We start from the raw sequence: 19,925 nt of genomic DNA on the forward strand, positions 1-19,925 counted from the left end.
TAATGGGATAATAATGTTTGCAAAATAGGATTTTGTTTTGTTAAAATAGCTGAAATCATAAAATCATTTTTGAAAATTATAAAAATTGATTAAAACAGATAAAACCTGTATGTTCTCAAACACAATCCATTTGTACTAAACACATCATTGACCATTGAACAGGGGCTTCATTAAAAAAAATAATCTTTTTTTAAATTAAATATCACATATGACACATTCCCAATATAAATACTGAAGCTACAATAACCAAATACATAATCCTGGGAGCATCAAGGGACATATAAGAAAGTACTGGCCAATAATAAATATGAATATATATCCAAGGAACACATTGTCCCCTGCTTTTTCCTATGTAGCCACACTGTATAAAGGTATCAACTAACACCAAATACCACTGCCTGACTAGTGTGTCCCATCTCAAAATACAGTATGCCACCCTGTTTGCCCTCACACCCCAAAAAATGCACAGTGGTTTGATCTATTTCTGACTGGATCTAGCATAAGCAGGACAATGGCATATTTACATGTATCACATTTTGGGGAAATGGTTTGGAAGCACTTCCAATTATGTGTAAAGTGATTTACATGAAGTATTCCTAATCTGAACTTGATGTACAAAGTACGCGCCATTGGTAGATGAATCTGGATCATGTATGCCTCCTTGGCAGGATCAACTTTACAAGCCAAGAAAGCTCCCCAGAACTCACTTTTTGGTAGTTGTTGTTTTTCCTATCCCAGAATGCCACTTTGACTCCACCCTTTGTTTCTGCCCCCATTGCAGATGGATTACTCCAGATATCTGTCAAGCCCACGTTACATAGATAAAGTTTGTCGTGTTTCAGCCAGGGGAAAATATGGGCATTTTTATGGCAAATGATGTCCTCCAAGGCTAACCTTTGGTGCAAGAGCTCGGGGTTGTCTTCAGCCTCACCCAAGAGAAGTGGTTTTAGCAGTGCTAGATCACCCACCCTTTTTAGTCCGGTGTCATAAAAAAGTGGAAGGATGGGTGTACTTTGCGGGAAGCTAAATAGAGATCTCAAAAAGTTATTTTCCTTGGATATCAGGCCTTTAATGTTGGAAGACCCCCAAACTTTGGCACTATATAAATCTGCTGCCTGATATTTTGCCCTATATACCTCAATGGCTGAGGATGCAGACCTAGGCGTGGTTTCCCTCTACTCCTTAATGACAGTGGAGTCAGAATGTAAAAGAACCACCTTGCTCTTATCCAACTGAGCTTTCCATGCCCTGCTCTTTTTCAATACTGATCCCCAGGTAGTCAAATTTACTTACTACCTGGAGAGGTTCACCATTCAGCTGAAAAGTCCCTCTGTGCTTTGTGTGGGTTAAACCCCATAATCTTTGTTTAATAGGTGTTCACCGCCAGCCCACGGATAAGACAAAGTTCCTGAAATTTATTCAGTAGATCTTGAAGCCCAGATGGAGTACGGGAAATCAGAAGTGTGTCATCTGCAAATAAAAGAGCTGGGGTGGAGCAACCAGCTAGTTTGGGAGAGTCATTTATACACTCACCTAAGAAGGAGACCACACCATTAATGTAGAGTGAAAAAAGCGTAGGCACGAGTACACACCTGGCCTTACTCCACGCTGCACTAGAATTAAACAGGCCAGATCGTCACCCAGACCCCACCTAACCTGTGCTGTGGTTATAAGGATGTCCAGCAAAGATTTGTCAATACCGAAGGCAACCAAGGTTGACCAAAGGTGCTGCCTTGGAACCAAGTCGAAGGCTGCCCTGAAGTTCACGAAGGCCAAGTAGAGATGATCTCTAGAGAGCCAGAGGTACTTAGATATTATGAAGTCGAACTGAAAGAGTTGGTCAACTGTATTGTTCCAAGAGCGGAAACACGCCTGGAAAGGTGTCAAGATGTCTGCCTCTTCCTTCCAGACCTGTATTCTGGCCAGGATCTGGCCACAAAAAATCTTCTGCAAGTTATCTAAAAGACTGATGGGCCAATAATTGTTTGGGGAACCTCTATCTCCCTTTCTGAATATTGGCATGATCTCTGTGTGTCCAGGATTCTGGGACCTGTTCGCCTGCCAGTATATCAATCAATAGTTCATTGATGAAGGGGCCCAAAACATGGGTTTCCGAGTGAAACAGGTCCCCTGGAATTCTGTCAGGACCCAGAGCCTTTCCAGTGGGCGTATTTGCAATTGTCCTAAGAGTTTCATGGAGGCTAAATCGCAACCAGGTGGTCACATATGCAAGTTCCTGTTCCAGGGGTTGATGCTCATGGGTGTCCAAGCCTGTATTTGGAATAGCAGAAATGTTTGAAAAATGATCGACCAATTGTTGGGGTTGTATTGATAATTCTAATGGGCAGCTGTGGGAAACTATTTGTCAGAACTTCTGTGAGCCGTTACTGAATGCCTCATCTAAGGCTTGCCAATTTGCATCCACCCAATTTGTTTGGTACTAGAGATTAGTCATTTATAGTTTGATCGGGCTACCCAGATTCCCTCATGATCTCCCCTTTTGACAGCCTCAATTAACATGGACTTTGCCTGACGGCACTCATTATTATACCAAAACGGAGGTTGCCCGGGTGAAAAAATATGTGCACCCTCTTGGACCCTAATAAAGTGAGACTTCAGGGCATATATATATATATATATCTATGCAGAATCTTTGCCTTTCAACAGATCCCATCCGCAGGAACAAACGAGAGTGGACCTAAGTTAAGTACTATTTTTTGTTTTATTACTCCAAAAACAGCTCAGCCATGACGCATTTCGGGAGTTCACCTGCCTTGATCACATGACAGCGTTACCTGCTGTGAATAACTTTTTAAAGTGACAGTATCCAATCACAAGTGCATAGACATAGAAGAAATTGCCGTTTGGCAATTTTAAAATGTACAAAATGCTTGCATAAATGCTCAGTACATAAGGTTTAAAATATAACATCTTTCAACGTTTATACCAATATCTGTACCCTATTGCCAATGTTGGTGTTACATACTGGATAATCCAGGATCCAATGATCTTTAAAATTCTTTGCTTAAATACTGATACATTGATCCATATTTCAACTTTATGTCACATTTGTCAATTGAAACAATAACCAAGTGCTTAAAAAAAATTTCTTAAGTATTTTCACAAAACTTGGCGAGAGGATGTTTTTCACCCTTTAAAACAACTATTTATAAATAAGTGTACAAATCTTCACTCATGTTGAGGCCCCCTGGATGCTTTGTATCGAGCTCAAGAATATAACGAGTCTTCAGGCACCTCAATTTTAATTCTCGATCACCCCCTCTCTTTTGGGGCAGGACAGCGTCAATAACATGATATTTCAGGTGTTGCAGACTGCTATCGTGTTGCTCCTTAAAATGCCTTGCTACAGGGTAGCTGGGGTCATTGTTGTTAATCGTCCTTATATGTTGTAAAATTCTTTTGTGAACAGATAATTTAATGCTACCTACGTATGCCAAATTACAGCTGCAGTCTAAGATGTAGATAGCATAGTCTGTTCGGCATGTCAAATGTTGATTTTTGTCTTGTACCCTATCACTAAAGGCAGTGTGATATGTGGTCTTGTTGGAGCCATATTGACATGCCTTACAGCTGGAACACTTGAAGAAACCTTTTCTTGCCACTAGCCATCCCCCATGTTCTTGCTCTTCTGGGCTTCTCTTTACCAATGCATTGGCCATTGATGCTGTTTTTCTATAAGTTATAGCAGGATGTTTGGGGAGTAAATCCCCAATTATTGGATCATCCAAAACTATTGGCCAATTGCATCTTATGATGGCTCGTAGCTGTTGCTTCTGTCTGGAATATGTCAGAATGAGACAGTAGGTTCCCTAGATGCATCCACTTCGTTAGTACTTGCTCCCTGAGAATTTTTGTTGTACTGCAAAAGATCTTTCCTAGCTCGCTTTCTAGATTTCATTATAGCGGTTTCAATAGTTGATGTTTTATAACCTCTCTCCAAAAATCGCTTTTTGCTTTCTGTCTGTTTGATTTCCAAATCCTATTCCTCACTGCATATCCTACATATACGAAACATCTCCTCATATGCGATGCTTTGTAGCAAATGTGGAGGATGCGCACTGGACGCATGTAACATTGTATTGCCTGCCGTGTCCTTGCGATACAGAGATGTGGTCAGAATATCATTGACTACATTGACTTGCACATCCAAGAATGTAATACTCTTGTCACTAATACTGGATGTGAAGTGCAGATTAACATAATTGACATTAATTAGTTCAATAAATTCCCTGGCTTCATTCTCTGTTCCGTGCCATACAATGAATAAATCGTCAATGAATCTAAGCCATGATATAATATTCTCCTTGTAAATGTGTTCAAATTGTTTTTTGAGGACCTGCTCCTCCCAACAACCCATAAACAAACAGGCATAACTGGGGGAGAAGCTGGCCCCCATCGCCACACCCTGTATCTGTTGGTACATTTGGCTTTTGAACATGAACAGGTTATTTTTAAGGCAAAATGTCAACATGTCAATTCACATTTTGTTGTGCTGTACATATTTCAGTGGTCTATTTACCAAAAAATGCTCAACCGCTCTTAGCCCATCATGATTTCTTATACAAGTATACAAAGAGGATACATCAAGAGCTATTAAATGCCACCCCTTTTGCCAATGTATATCCTTGATTTTTTATTTTTATTGAGTTTTGCTATCAATTGGCCATATTTTCTTTCATGATTAGACACTTTTATTTTATTTTTATTGATGTTAATATTTAACTTCTTCGCCTGCGCCACCACTTGTTCGTTAAAAATGTCCAAAGAATCCCTTGGCATAATGGGGGTAAATTTGGATTTCACTTTGAACGGCGTATCTGGTTTAGAACAGACCTCTAATCCTAATGGCACCCAATTTGCGGCACCCCTTTCATTTGCGTCTTGATTAGAAACTTCATCTGTAGCATCAGTATCTTGTTCCAACTCATGCAAGTCTTTCAATATGCCATGATCTGCCGCTGTTAAATTAGAAGCATCTGAATTATCATTTGTAGATACCCTGCTCCCCACTTGTTTCGGTGGTGTGTGGAGTTGATGGAACCTTTTTAATTTTAATTTTCGTATAAATTTGTAAATGTCTGCCCGAGTCTGAGGGTAATCAAAATTAGATTCTGGGCAGTACGAAAGTCCCAAAGAGAGCAGTTGCTGTTCCGCCACGGTTAAATCTACTTTTGAAAGATTGATAATCGATTTTTCATTAGATTGTGCAATGGGGACCTGTAATGCCCCCACTATTTGTTCTTCCAGGAACCCGCCACCCGTCCGCGAGCAGGTCGGCTGTTGCTGGCGTTTTCTGGCTGCTTTTCTCTTTCGCCTTCTGGTCTCTGTTCGTCGTTTTTTGCCGGTTGGTTTCTTGGGCGTAATGTCTCCCTTCTGCTCCATATCAAGTAATCTAATTCCTCCCCCAAAGTGAGTTTGATGGCACTCTGTTTGGCACGTCCTCTTCGTCCCTCTGTTTCTGACTCACTCTCCACCGCAGAGCTGAGGTCTGACATGGAAGGAACCTCCTCTTGTGGTGGATTTCTGTCAGGCTGACTTTGTCCTTACAATAATTTACTTGCTGACTCATTTCTATATGCATCAAATTTGTGGGCAAAGATGAAAATGTACCCGCTAGCGTAATCCTCTTTGTCCCTTCGGAATTTGAAAGTCTTTCTCTGTTTTTTTTTTTCCTCCTCTTTGGTTAGTCTCATCATCATCTCTTTGTGAAGCTTCGTTTTCTGTTGGGAATCACCAAATTGCCTTTATTTCTGCATCAAGAGCATCTATTTTAATCTGTAAATCTCCCTGGTCGCTTTCTGCATATTTAACTAGTATCTGAACTAGTCTCCGCGAGCAATCCAAGTTCGTTTCCGCCCACTCAGCCATCATCTGGGTGTTTGGTGTATCATAGCTGGGGGGAATCATTATTATTAAACCCCTGGGTATCGTGCCCACATCCAGGTATCGCTGTAATGATTTGTATTCCCACCATTTAGCTTGCTCTTGACGCATCAATTTTTCTAAGATGTGGAATTTGTCTTTGAAACGCTGTGCCCCTCCACTTGCCTCCTCACTGGCACCTCTACTGTTGTCACGCTGCACCATAGGAGAGTCAGAAAACATCTCCTCCGCAGCCGACTCACGATCCTATAACGCTGCGGCAGACATTTTATGGAGTAAATACTTGAAACTTATTTGTCACTGTTAGTCCACCTAACTCAGCTAATGCGTTTCGGCGGACTCCACGGATGCACACCTCCCCACCTGCTGTTTGAACTTGCAAATGTCCCGTACCTGGTCTTTCAGCTGTTGTTGTGCTTCTGGGTATATGAAAACCACTTCCGAATCTCCATAATGAATGGGACACCAAAACGGGGGTAGCGTTAGCAATTTCGTCTCACATTTAATTCATATACGCTGTAACGCGTTTCGGCACACCTGCCTTGATCACACAGCCAATATATATATATATATTCCAGAATTCTTCCAACAACGGTCCCCTCACTTCCAAGATGTAGAAGAAAAGCAGCACAGCCAGGCACAGCAGGTTGTAAGTTGCCCTTTTTCTTTCTCTGTGCAACAAAAAGACCTATTCATTTTGGCCAGAGCCTTCAACTGGGTCTGAGGTATGTGTGTAAAGACAGATTATTTAAAGGGATATTTCTCTCCAAAACGACCTACACAATTTAAAGGGGCACACAAATATTTTACATTTTGAACATTTTAAACATTACACAAGCAAGGGAGAATTCAATGAATTGAAAGGATCTAAGAAGTTGTCCAAACCAGCCTTAATATAGGGCACTGCTGTCATGTGTGAACATGATAGTGTGATTTACAAGTTTTCATAAAGTGCCATCTAGTGTCATAGAAAATGCAAAAAGGCATGCAAAAGAATTTGTACATATATATATATATATACACACAGAGGACATCCAACCACCTGCTAGGAAAAATGTAACTACACCACCCACCACCATAACAAAGTATATGGAAAGGAAACCCCAGTATGTTCTTTAAGGAAGAGAAGCACCACAAAGATATATATTCTCTTTAAGAAAAAAAGAAATACTCCCAGAAAATGCTGGACATGGCCGTAAAAAGATAACCCCTTAGGGTCAACATACTCTCACACTGCATTCCAGATAACATAACAAGCAGTGATCACGGAACAACCATGTTCCAAGAATGAAAGTAGGCCATAGAACCTCCATAATAGAAGTAAGCATTAGTAACACAATCATTTAGAAGAATACAAAATTAATCCATTGAACCAGCCATATGTAACGTCTCCAGGAAGAAAACAAGTTACTTACCTGTAACTTTGGTTCTCCAGTATTGGAAACTTTCATAGATTCCCATGCTTGTATCATTCCCTGTCATCAGAATGGGAGTCCCCGGTATACATAAAATAGCAATAGAAGCCGTAACCAAAACAGAAACTAGGCCTAGGCCCATTCTTGTTTTGCAACCTATCCACCTCTTTTTGTAAAAGAGACCAAATGAGGTGAACAACCAATCAGATTACCCTCCTGAGAGAAGCTCAGAACCTCAGATTTTCATAGCCGTTGTGTAACCCCACAATTGAAGGTACCAGAGGCTGAGCTTTCCCAGGGGAGGAGTGTGGGTCGCATGGGAATGTATGAAAGTTTCCAATACTGGAGAACCAAAGTTACAGGTAAGTAACTTGTTTTCTTACTCCAGTATTAGAACTTTCATAGATTCCATGCTTGTATCAGAGTAGCTAGCAGTTATCAGCACATTTTTGGAACCATGACCATTATAAAATTACGAACAAAGCAAGAGCACATGTATCATAATGACAATTTCAATGGTCAATCAACATTCTCAGAAACCATAGAAAATATAGAGACGTGAGGTATAAAAATTTGCAAGAGCTGAAAAAACAGTAACATGGAAGGAGGGATGAAAGGGAAAGCTCACCGCTACTGAAAGAGGTTCCTCAGGACTGCCTGCCCCACTGCTGTGTTACTCTTCGTTACAGAATCCAGGCAGTAATGCCTTGTAAATGTATGATCTCCCAGATAGGTACTCCAGCAAAGAGGGCTGCCGAAGAAATAAATCGCCCTCGTGGAGTGAGCACGGACCCGCCCTTCCAGGGGCTTACCTGCTGCTCTGTGAAAATACTGGATAGCGCTGGTAATCCAACGAGCAATCCCCTGCTTGGAAAGGGGAAACCCCTTACGAGGACCACTAAAAGACACAAATAGTTGAGGAGACATCCTGAAGTCCGTAGTACGTTGGAGATAGAAATTCAAGCACCTCTGAATGTCCAGTGAGTGAGTGCCTTTTCTGCCGGAGTAGTGGGATAAGGGAAAAGAGTTTTGAGCATGACTGGCTCATTCAAATGAAAATCTGAAGGCACTTTCGGTATGAACTTTGGGTTGGTGCGCAGAATCACTGTACCCTTTTTAAACTAGAGAAAAGGTTCCTGAATGGTGACAGCCTGCAATTCACCCACTCTTCTAGCCGAAGTCAAGGCCAGTAGAAGAGCTACCTTCCAGGAGAGAAATTTCGAATCCACCCGGTGAATAGGTTCGAAGGGATCCTTCATAAGCTGGGTGAGAACCAAGTTAAGGTGCCAAAGAGGAGGCGGAGGCTTGACAGGCAGGAAGATCTAAAAAGTCCCTTGAGAAACTGTTTAATTATCCTTGCCAACCAGAGAGAAGGACCTGAGGATGTGCGTCTGAAAGCGAGAGATGGTGGCAAGATGGACCTTGATGGAAGAGTGAGCCAGCCCCGATTTTGCTAATAAAATGAAATGAAAACTACATTTGTATTGCGCATGGCTCCCCGGAGGCATCCCAGCGCTGAAAGCAGCAGGTGCATTGAGTTTGGCCAAATTAGGGGAACAACCAGATCTTTAACGATTTGCGGAAGGCCAGATGATTAGTTTCCTTTCGTAAGTGGAGGGGAAGGGCATTCCATAGCTTTGCTGCATTATATGAGAATAGCCGACCCCCACTTCTGGCCTTCCTGATCCTGGGGACGACGACAAAATTCAAGGCCTCTGAACGAAGACGTCTGTTAGGCCGGCAGGGCTGAAAGATGTTATGAAGAATGGCGGGACCCTTTCCCGCTAATGACTTATGGACGATACATAAGGCCTTGAAACTGACTCTCTCCTTGACAGGGAGCCAGTGGAGAGATTTCAAGGCGGGTTTAGCGGAGTGATGTTTGGGAGTGCCCAGAAGAAGTCTTGCCACCCAATTCTGTGTAATCTGGAGTCTAGAGAGGGTTGTAGTAGGAGCGCCCAAGAAAAAGAGTGTTCCTGTGGTCCAATCGTGACAAAATGAGAGCCTGAACCAGGGATTTTCTAGCCTGGAAGGGGAGAAAGGGAAGGACCCCTCAAATCATTTTCAGGATGCTGTGGCAAGCGGCTGCCCTTTTCCTTGCTAGAGTCTCGAAGGTAAGATCTTGGTCCATCCAGACCCCCAGAATATAAGGAAGAACTTCATGTGGCTCAGTAGAAAAAGGATGGACACCCTTTTGCTGGCACCAAATGCAGAAACGCTTCCACTTCAGCTAGTAAGTCTTGTTAGTACTTTGGGCTCGTGCATGAGAGAGCACCTCCCTACATTCTGTGGAAAGGGTCAAGCCAAGAAATTCTAGCTGCTCAGGAGCCATGCTGACAACTGCAGAGATTGCGGATCCGGATGCCAGACTTGGCCCCGGGACATGGTCAGTAGCGAAGGAATCGGCTGCAGCGGAAGTGGAAGGTCCAGGGAGAGGAGCTGCAGCTCTGTGAACCAAAACTGTTGTGGCCACGCAGGAGCTATCAAAATCATCTTGCACGGTTCCGCTTTGAGCTTCCTGAGAAACCTGGGGATCAGAGGAATGGGGGAAAAGCGTAAACAAATGCGTCTGACCAGGCCATCGAAAGCGCATTCCCCAATGATCCCGATGGTGAAGCCTGCTTGCATAATATCGGCATTTCTTGTTCTATGGCATTGCAAAGAGGTCTATGGAAGGTCTGCCCCATAGGCGAAAAACCTCTTCCAGCGTGGACTGGCCCAGTTTCCATTTGTGACTGACCGATTTCAGCCTGCTCAGCGTGTCTACTGCCTTGTTGAGAACGCCTGGAAGATGCTCTGCTTTGAGCAACATCCCCTGCTGGATCGCCCATTCCCAAATTGTCTGAGCCTCTTGTGACAACAGACGAGATCTGGTGCCGCCTTCCTTGTTTATATAATGCATAGCCGTTGTGTTGTCCGTTCGTATTAGAATTACAGACTGCTGTATCCGCGGAAGAAAAGCCTGCAAGGCTAAGCAAATCGCTCTGAGCTCCAGCAAATTGATATGTAGAAGACGATGTTGGGGCTGCCAACGGCCGCTTACATGAAGGTCTTGCAAGACTGCTCCCCAGCCCTCTAGCAAGGCGTCTGTAGTAATTATCTGAGGAGCAGGAGTGATCCTGAAGGAGAGACCCTGATAAATGTTTTCCTCGTTCGTCCACCATGATGCGGCGTTTCTCATGGGCACGGTAACGAAGACTTTGTCTTCGAAAGATCTGTCGACTTGGCGCCACTGCAAGTCCAACTCCTCCTGGAGAGGACGCATCCACAACCTGCAGTGAGGAATCAGAGGAATGCAGGAGGAAATGGACCCTAGGAGAGACTTGTGGAGGCGAACTGAAAGTGACTGTCTTTTTAACAGCAGACGGGCCATAGCCATCAGCTTTTCCTGCCTCTCCCGGGTGGGAAAAGCTTTGTCGATGGACGTGTCCAGAATAGCTCCCAGAAATCTGGCTGTTCTGGACAGACAGAGGGTTGACTTTTCCAAGTTGAGAGTCAGCCTGAGATTGTCGAAAAGGCGTGTGCATGCCACGACTGATTGTTCTGCTGCCTGTTTTGTAGAAGCTTTCAGCAATCGTCCAGGTAAGGGAAGACCTGATAGTGTTGTTTTCGTAGAAAAGCTGCCACCGGAGCTAACACCTTTGTAAAGATCCGTGGAGCAGACCGGAGTCCAAAAGGTAGGACCTTGAACTGAAAGTGGCTCTTGGCTTCTGTGAAGCGAAGGAACCTCCTGTGGGCAGGATGAATGGGTATGTGAAAGTAAGCGTCCTCTAGCTCCAATGTGGCCATGTAATCTCCTGAATTGAGAAGACAAAGAATGTCCCGCAGAGAAACCATGCAAAATGATTGTTTCATTAAGCAAGTGTTGAGCTCCCTCAGACCCTCAGAGGTGGTGTTTGGACAAATTCCAAGGTATGACTGCATAGAATGATCTTCAGCACCCAACCGTCCGATGTTATTTGCTGCCAGTTGTGGGGGTAATTTGAAATTCTGCCTCCCACTGATGTCACAGGAGGAGAAGAAACAGTGGTCAGAGCCAGCAAGCCGCTATTGACGCTTAGAGGCGTCCCTCTCCTGGCGTCCTTGTCTTCCTCTGTTGTTCGATCGAGAGAAAGAGGAGGATTGATTTTGCCGCTGGCTGTAGTTTGGCCAGTAGGATTGTGACCGCGAACCATACGAGGAATACCGCTGCTGTTGGTATCCTCCTCTGTATGTGGTGTTACCTCTCCCTCTAGCTCCTCGAAAGGGAAACATGCGGTACTGCAGAGTCCCTAAGGATTTTGCAGTTTCTGTGTCCTTTTTAATACCCTGAAGCACATCATCCACATGCTTCCCAAAGAGCGCTTCCCCATCAAAGGAAAGATCCAAGATCTTTTTTTGGACCTCGGGATAGAACCACGTAGCCCGCAACCAGCCTTGCCGACGAAGGACAGCAGCACCAGCCAGGGAGCGGAAAGCAGTCATTGCAATGTCCATTGCACAGTCAATGACTTACGCAGATGTTATCTCGCCCTCTTGAAAAATCTTTTTAGCTTCCTTCTTTCAATCTTCCGGCAACTGGTCCAGATAGGGGGAAAAGTTGCACCACATTTGGCGATCGTAGCGGCCAAGTATAGCTAAGGCGTTCGCAGCCGTGATCAACAGGCTGGACATGGAGGAAAATCTCTTACCCGCATTATCAAGGCGTCTGCCCTCTTTATCTGGAGAAGTCGTGATGGGGCAGAAGGATTCCTGGACTTCCTCTGGGCAACTTGAGAGATGACCGAGTCCAGTTTAGGCTGGCTGAGCAAACAGGCCGGACTATCATCTGGAGCCTTATATTTTTTCTCCAGGCGAGGTAATACCAGAATGACCTTGGCTGGATTTTGCATCACTTTTAATCCTTCATCCCAGACGTGACCAACAATAGGTATTGATTGAACTGACTTCTAGTAAGGCTCCTTAAAGTCATAAAGGAAACACTCCGACTGCACCATGTTGGAATCTCTTAGCCGCTCGCTCCATCAAATTATGGAAACCCCCTATGTCCGCAGGAGGTGAATCAACAGGTGCTGGCGAAGGAGAAGCCGGATCAGGAATGACATAGTCATCCCATTCTGTGTCTGGATCTGGTATGTCAACGTTGCCCTGGTCCTCATCAGAGGTGTCATCCTGAACAAGAGGTACGATAGGTGGTGCATCCTGGGCCACAATGTATCGACTGAGGCTGCAGCAATTGAGGGGTAGCAGGCCGAGGAGGAGGCGGAACAGAAGGAAGTGGCTCCACACCTGAAGCCGGAGGCTGTGTTGCAGATCTCTTCCTATAGTCCAGAAGCATAGACTACAAGTCCGCTAGTAGGGATGAAGACATAAAAACCATCTCCTGTTGGTAGTCCTCCTGATAGTCTGAGGAAGGATCATAGTGCTGTTCCTCCACGTATTCCATGTCAGAATCTGTGTCCTGACACTTTACATGTAACTGAGAAGGGCTGTCCACATGGCCAAATGGACCATCATCCTCCTTAGAACCCTCTTCTTCAAGGAGGAGAGCAGGAGGTAGAGGAGTCACCCTTCTGGGGGAAGTCATTGCAGGCATAATCTGGTTTTTTGACCGAAATAGAATTTATTTCCATTGTCGACGAGGTCGTCGACAGGACAGTCAAGAAATGGACGTCGTCAGCGCAGTCGTCGTCGACGCAGTCGTCGGCGAGAACTTCCTCACCACAGCAGTTGTCGTCGATGCGCAAGCCGTCGTCATCATCGTCGTTGACATCCTCGTTAACGTCGACATCGTCGACACCATCGACGACGACATAGCCACCATCGGCGTCGAAGTCGTCTACGAGGAACCCTGAAGCACCAGAGTCGGAGAAGCTGAAATACCCATCGACGAGCCCGTCAACGGTGCCAAGGTAGAAGGAGAAGACTGTACCTTTGAAGATTTCATCGACGATGGGACTTACTTCACAGATTTTACCGCAGAAGAGAGTGAGGAGAATTTTTTTAAAGTCTTTGGAGCCGCAGGAGGAGAAAATGGCGGAACAGAGCTGGATTTCCTCTCACACATCACTCCTTTCAATAGTCCTTCCCTCTCCTTTACACCTCGGGGAGGAGATTCGCCAGGACTACGCCTTTCAGACCTATGAGAGGTCTTTTTAAGGCCTTACCAGGACGTTCTTCAGAAGGCAAAGGAGACACTCTAGACCTTCTGGAAGATGAAGCAGAAGATCCCTCCTCACTGTCACTGGATACGGGTTCCTTTCTTGACTTGAGTTTCTGGAGCCAGGTTAGCAGACGCCCTTCATGGTCTCGCAGGTGCCTGCGTGATATAGCACGATCCACCGCGACCCCTGTATAAGACTTAGCCCAAGTACCCAACAATATGTTGTATAGGGCCTCACTATATGTGAGAACAGGTCCCACCCCTGTCTTACCCTGATAAAGCACATCATTCAGGGTATTAGTAGATTTTTCCACTGTATGGAGAGACAGCTCCAAAACCACAACCACCCTCCTATTCATATCTGCAAAGGAGGAACTCGCCTCGGTAGCAAGGTTAGGAGGGAAAAGAAGTGCTGAAGTTGGAGACTACTCCAGTCCCCTAGCCTACCCAAGTGCAGACAACCAACTCTCTTCCAAAAGAGGTGCAATGACCTCAGACATTGGTAGTACAAGCCCCAATTCCTCCGTGTCACCACGAGAGACAAGCAGGAAGACAATATTCACCATAGATGACTCCATCAAATCTGCATCCGACGCCTAGAAGGCGATGCTGAGAAGGCGATGCCTCAATGTTGAAAGGAGGAGATGGAACCACCTCAATCGGTGCCGGCAACGTCGCTACCAGAGTTGGCTGATCAAGAACAGGCGCCGAACGTGGAGATCCTGAAGGGCTGTACACCGGCATCGAAATGAAGCCGGCTGACGCCATCTAGCACCAACCCAACGACTCAGTAGGCCCAACTGCCGTCAAGGTCAAACCCACGGGCATAGCTGCACTCACCTCCTTGGGGCCTGGCGGTGCTCCTGAGGAAGGTGGGTACTCAAAGATGAGATGTAGAGAGTTATAGTACTCCCTCATCTGGACCATCGATGCCCCAGCTTCCGGAAAGACAGTGAGTCACTGGGCGGATTCGTGTATGGCCTCCTCAACCAGCAAGTGGGAGGAGCCATGGGAGACATAGTCTCCACCCAGCCAAGTCAGGTTGAGAGCTTCAACTTCAAGCGCCTGTGCTTACCTTGAGTAACACAAACTGAGTCAACCTCATCCTCATCACGGAGTCGTACAGTGCCGTCTCCCGGTGCGCAGTAGTACTGCTGAAAAATTTCTAGATCCAGTCTAACGCCTGGGGAGAATTAAAAAGTTAAGGAATCTGCGGCTAGATTTCTCTCTTAGATAATGTAGTTGAAAATTCAACTGTAGTGAGGGAATGTTAATATTGATCAAATTGATGACAATATGCACTCACCTACAAAAACGAATTTGCATCACTATTAGCAAATTCGCAGATGTGAACTCTCCATCAACCCCAACTCAAAATATATGGTCGGGCAGGCTCTGAGACGTAGCCCTGGGGTTACTGATTAACAGGTCACAAGTGGATTGGTACGTAGCCAGCAGACAAACATGTGAACAGGAAACTGAGGTCAATCCCACAGATAAGTGCAGCAACACCACAATGGTCTAGGGAGATGAGCCCCAATAAAGTGCACATGATAGGAGGGTTGCGCGCGTTCCCATAACACCATTACGTCAGATGCCACATGAAGTTAGCAACACACAGCCAATCAGGACACAGCACATACAGTACACAAAGTGATCAAGCCCCCCTCATGCCAGACATCTGGACACGTTACACACTGGACTCCATTGTGTCCATGCAATGTCGAGGCCCACCTGCATTTGTTATCAGGGATCTAATTTACAACCTCACAGACAAGGCCCGCATTCTTTTAATAAAAAAGGTTCATCTGAAGCACTTCATGATACCCAGAAAAGTCTATAAAAATGCGTTCAAATTGATTGTGCTTTGAGACAGTCCTCAGTTCCGCTTCTGTAACTGTGCTTCCGACCGAAGTGTTTAATTGAACCAACTGTTGCCAAACACCTCTTGCCCTTTATTTTTCAAGGTAAATTCATATTCGAGCAACAACCACACTAAAGAGGCACACTCTCTTGATATAACAATGGCAGAGATTAAATTGGAGGGGCAAGGTGGGAAGGGAGAACATGTGACCAAGGTTCCTAACATGTGGTGCAGATCTTGTGGGATCGAGCACTACTAGTTATATTACGAGGGAGAGATAGTACAGAAAATCCAATGTTTATGACTTATATTAAAGAACCCTTGAAGGTCCTGGAAAAGAACTGGCATTAATGAAGAGGCTGTACACATGTTTTCCTTTGTAAATACAAAGTTACAAAGCCTACTTAATTTTCTTCTGAAGTTGCTTGTGCTGTTCAACTATCCGTGCATAGTCTTGCGCCAAGATGCGATTCTCCTCATTAAATTTCTTTGTCTGTCTATCCAGTTTTCCTCGTACTCTGCTGAGGACATCCTGCATCCTGGAGAAAAGAAATGGAAACTCTTCACCCGGTGAAACAGAAGAAGATTTAGATCATTAATTCACCAAAAAAAAACACCATTTTGCTAGCAGAAAGCCCATGCCCTTTTTCTCTAAAAATGGAGGAACAATGTTTCCTAAACATGAAGCCCTCTTTCAAAGGAAGCACAACAGCCAATCAGTCAAGAATTTTTTTACTTTGACCCTTGGTCTTAAAACACAGAGACATAATCATCAAAGAATAAATACATTCAGATAAATGCAATAAAAACCAATCATGAGAGTCATAAAAACATGTTCTCCTAAATTATAAACAGGATATGATCATTTCATAGGGTTGTGGAGCCAACACTGGCATCACCATAAAAAACACTTTAAAAATAGCAACCCATGTCCAAAACCAGAAAAATGGTTTTTGTGGTGATTATAAATCTCCAATGACACAAGCCACAGCCAAATAGTGTGTGTTCGTTAAGAGCGCCACAGCTTGCATATGGCTACTAGAGCCGTACTTTCAGAAGAAAGGCCTTAAAATGGTCTTACAGAGGGGCACGATTTTTGACATTCTATAAGAATGTGCAAATTGACACATTTTCCACCCAAGCCACGTGTACATTTGCCCACTGCATCTATCATTTAAATTTTTATCTTATCACTCCTATAGCATGGGTTGATACCCATGCTCAACCTTAACCGGTTCTGTGCCATGGACGTAACGATTCCGTCCTCGGCACACCACGGCCTTAATCCCTTAGATAAGGGTAAGCTTTCTCTTTGGTGAAGTTTTTTATATCTTTTGTAACCTTGTCTGCTTTATTCTTTAATTCATATCCACTCAATCCAGTGTTGTGTTCCCTATAACATCAGTCTAGCAGAAAGAGAGGCTCTACAGAACCTAAAAAATGACAAGACCATAATTCTCAAACCTGCCGATAAAGGCGGAGATATCGTATTTCAGGGTCGCAATGAATATGATGAAGAGATTGATAAACAAATTGGGGATCAAAGACACTAAAAGGTATTAGCCACAAATCCTTTGTCCACCATCAAAATGGAGATCCTTAAACTTACATCAGAGGCCAGGGAACTTGGTTACATTACCAAAAAAGAACTTGAATACTTAAATATGGAAAGTCCTTGTACACCTGTACTTTATACCCAGCCTAAAATTCATAAGAGCATTACAAATCCCCCTGGGCGCCCCATCCTATCGGGTTGTGGTTCAGCTTTAGAACCCATCGGTAGATATATTGACTTTTTCATCAAGTACTTTGTCCCTATACAAGAGACTTTTGTAAGAGATAGCATGTTTATGATTAAAGTGATTGATAACAGGCCCTTCAACATTGAAACAGATTGGCTAGCCACCCTTGACATTTCTTCATTGTATACCAACATACCCCAGGAAGAGAGTATTGAGCTTATAGAAAAACACGTACAAGGGCCTTGCAAGTCCCCACGAGTTTCATTATTACATTACTACGAGTTGCCATACAATTATTTTCTTTCGATGGGAGCTACTATCAACAGTGCTCTGGAACATCAATGGGAGCAGTTTTTGCCCCAAATCTAGCAAATATCTATATGATTTCGTGGAACAAACGTATGCCTAGTCTGCACAGAACATATATCATCCCAACATAAAATGTTGGAAGCGTTACATCGATGATATTTTTTTAATCTGGACTGGTTCTGAATAGGACTTCCATGAATTTGTAAAATATATGAATAATGTTCGAAAACATCTAACATTCACCTCTACCATACATAAGTCAAAAATAGCTTTTTTAGAACTGGCGATTAAACATGAGAATGGAACACTCTATACTGGTCTCCATAGAAAACCCACCCTTCTCGCATATAACAGCAATCACCCACGTGCATTAAGAGATGGCGTACCATTTGGCCAATTTCTACGTCTTCGTAGAAATTGTTCCCGTAAAGAAGACTACATGAGGGAGGCACAAATACTGAAAGATAAACTGTGGGCTAGGGGTTATCCAAATAAAATAGTGCGAAATTCACTCAAGCAAGCATGGTTTTGCCCCAGAGAGGAACTACTCACCACTAGAAATAAGCCGCCCCTTAAAAAACTGATGTGTTTCACAACTTTTGGGATACATACCAACAAAATCCAGAAGTTAATAAAAAAAAACTGGCATCTTATTCAAAATATAGATCCCTCTTTTGAATTACATATGTTCGCATATAAATGTGAGAAGAATATGAAGGATCACCTGGTTCATTCCTCCACTCAAAACAATACCAGCCAAAAGTCTAGACCCTTAGAATCAGCCTGGGGATTGCCAGAAATGAAAGGTCATCGCAAGTGTGGGAATTGTCTGGCATGTGTTTTGACATTTGACACGGATTCTTTTGAACATGGGCATGTGAAACATTCTCTCAACTTTTTTTCAAACTGTAATACAATGAATAGTGATATTTTGTATTTAGTGCCCCTGTCAACTACCGTACATTGGACATACCTCCCAACCTATAAAAGCTTGAATAAGCCAACATCGGAGCAGAATACGGTGTTCCATTTTAAATGCTCCATTGAAAAGAAACACACAGCAGATGAACTCAAGTGGTTGAAAAAGCTGTCATCCCTGAAATAGGAGGGGATTTGACGCATATACTACAGAGGTTGGAGTGCCAACAGATAGATCATATTAACTCCATTGATCAAGGACCAAACACCGCTGAGGAATGGCGAGGGTTTGTCTCCACCCTGTCAAATTGAACTTTTAAAGTACGGTCAGATGAGATATAATACAGACTATAAAGCAGACATGAAGGGTTCTCACCCTGCTATACTGAACCTTGAATGAATTTTTGTGACCCATACCACAAAATATGTAGTTAACCTTCATATATGCGTTTGTTTGCTTCTGTGATATATGGATATATTTCACACACTCACAGCCTTTCGTATTATAAATATCACCTTGTTACACAATTTTATAGACATGGTAAAAATCCATTCTCTGAAACACGTGGTAAATGTATGCCTATTTTTAGTTTTTCTGCCCTTCCATTCAGTTTTTTTATCCATTCATTTTTAAGGACATTTCCCCGCTATTCAGCCCCTTTTCCAAATATTTTTCATATGCTTTCCTGAGGACATTGAATTGGTCGTGCCTCCTCCTTTCCTTTACTCATGCCTGCTCGTCTGTTCCAACTATGACCAGCAGAGCGCGCCCTCTGAGCATAAAACAAGACCAATTCCCTCCAATGGGTCTTGTCATTTCACAAGGAGAGACAGACAGGTGCAGTTCTCTCCACGAGGCGAGCGTGATCAATGACCGCAGCTGACCTTGGCAGACATTTTCATTCCATTATCCTCTCCAAACGAGTAAGAGCACGTTCGTACCCAAACTGGTTTTATAGTCTGGAAATTGGGTGAATGTTTCTTTACTCATTTCACTGGTTATTTTTAGGTAACCAAAATACTGATTGTCGTCATTTCCTTTGAGGCCAATTTAGAGTTCAGCCAATTACCACGGGTAAGAGTCTTTTTTTAATTGACTAATTTAGATATTGACCACCTGTGCAACACACGTATTTACTGGGTATTTGAAACCTTGTTTCAGAAATTCCTGACAACAGCTTTTTGCCCCTCTTCTAATTATTAAGGCTTTCAACCTTGAGCCTTCTTGACTGACAGTACCCTCCCCACTTTAGGGTAAGTTGAACTTATATTCACAGCTGGTGACTTCCAGCGTTAACCCCTTGTGCCCGTAAGTATTTGAAATGTTCCTCATTTGTCATCCCCACAGTGCCCAACTGCGCCCTATGTGAGTATTCTTCTTCCCTTTTCACTCCCACATGGTGCACACCACATTATCTGACAGTCATCCCCAGGTCATTTGTGATTTTTTAAAGCTAAATTTGACATGTGCAGGGGATTCTGGGTAAGGGTGCAGGACAGAATATCTAATCAAAAATATAGATTAACATAAATATTGAGTTAAAATATTGTGGGTCAGAAAAATCAACAGCCAAATTATCATGGTCAAGAATATCGAATTTAGGTAAGTAATATCGATGTTAAAAATATTG

At 43.6% G+C, this 19,925-nt stretch overlaps 1 protein-coding gene across 1 annotated transcript in view; it reads right to left on the reverse strand.

The window, feature by feature from the left end:
* The window catches only part of LOC146822050 (dynein regulatory complex protein 1-like), a 1,074,594-nt gene that overhangs the window by 578,430 nt on the left and 476,239 nt on the right, over positions 1 to 19,925 (reverse strand). Inside the window, exon 9 of the mRNA XM_085613165.1 lies at positions 15,730 to 15,864. Within this exon, the coding sequence (XP_085469291.1) occupies positions 15,730 to 15,864 (135 nt within the window). The remainder of the gene's footprint in view (positions 1 to 15,729; positions 15,865 to 19,925) is intronic.

The sequence above is a fragment of the Triturus cristatus genome, chromosome 6 (genome assembly GCF_964204655.1).
Source record: "Triturus cristatus chromosome 6, aTriCri1.1, whole genome shotgun sequence".
NCBI lineage: Eukaryota > Metazoa > Chordata > Amphibia > Caudata > Salamandridae > Triturus > Triturus cristatus.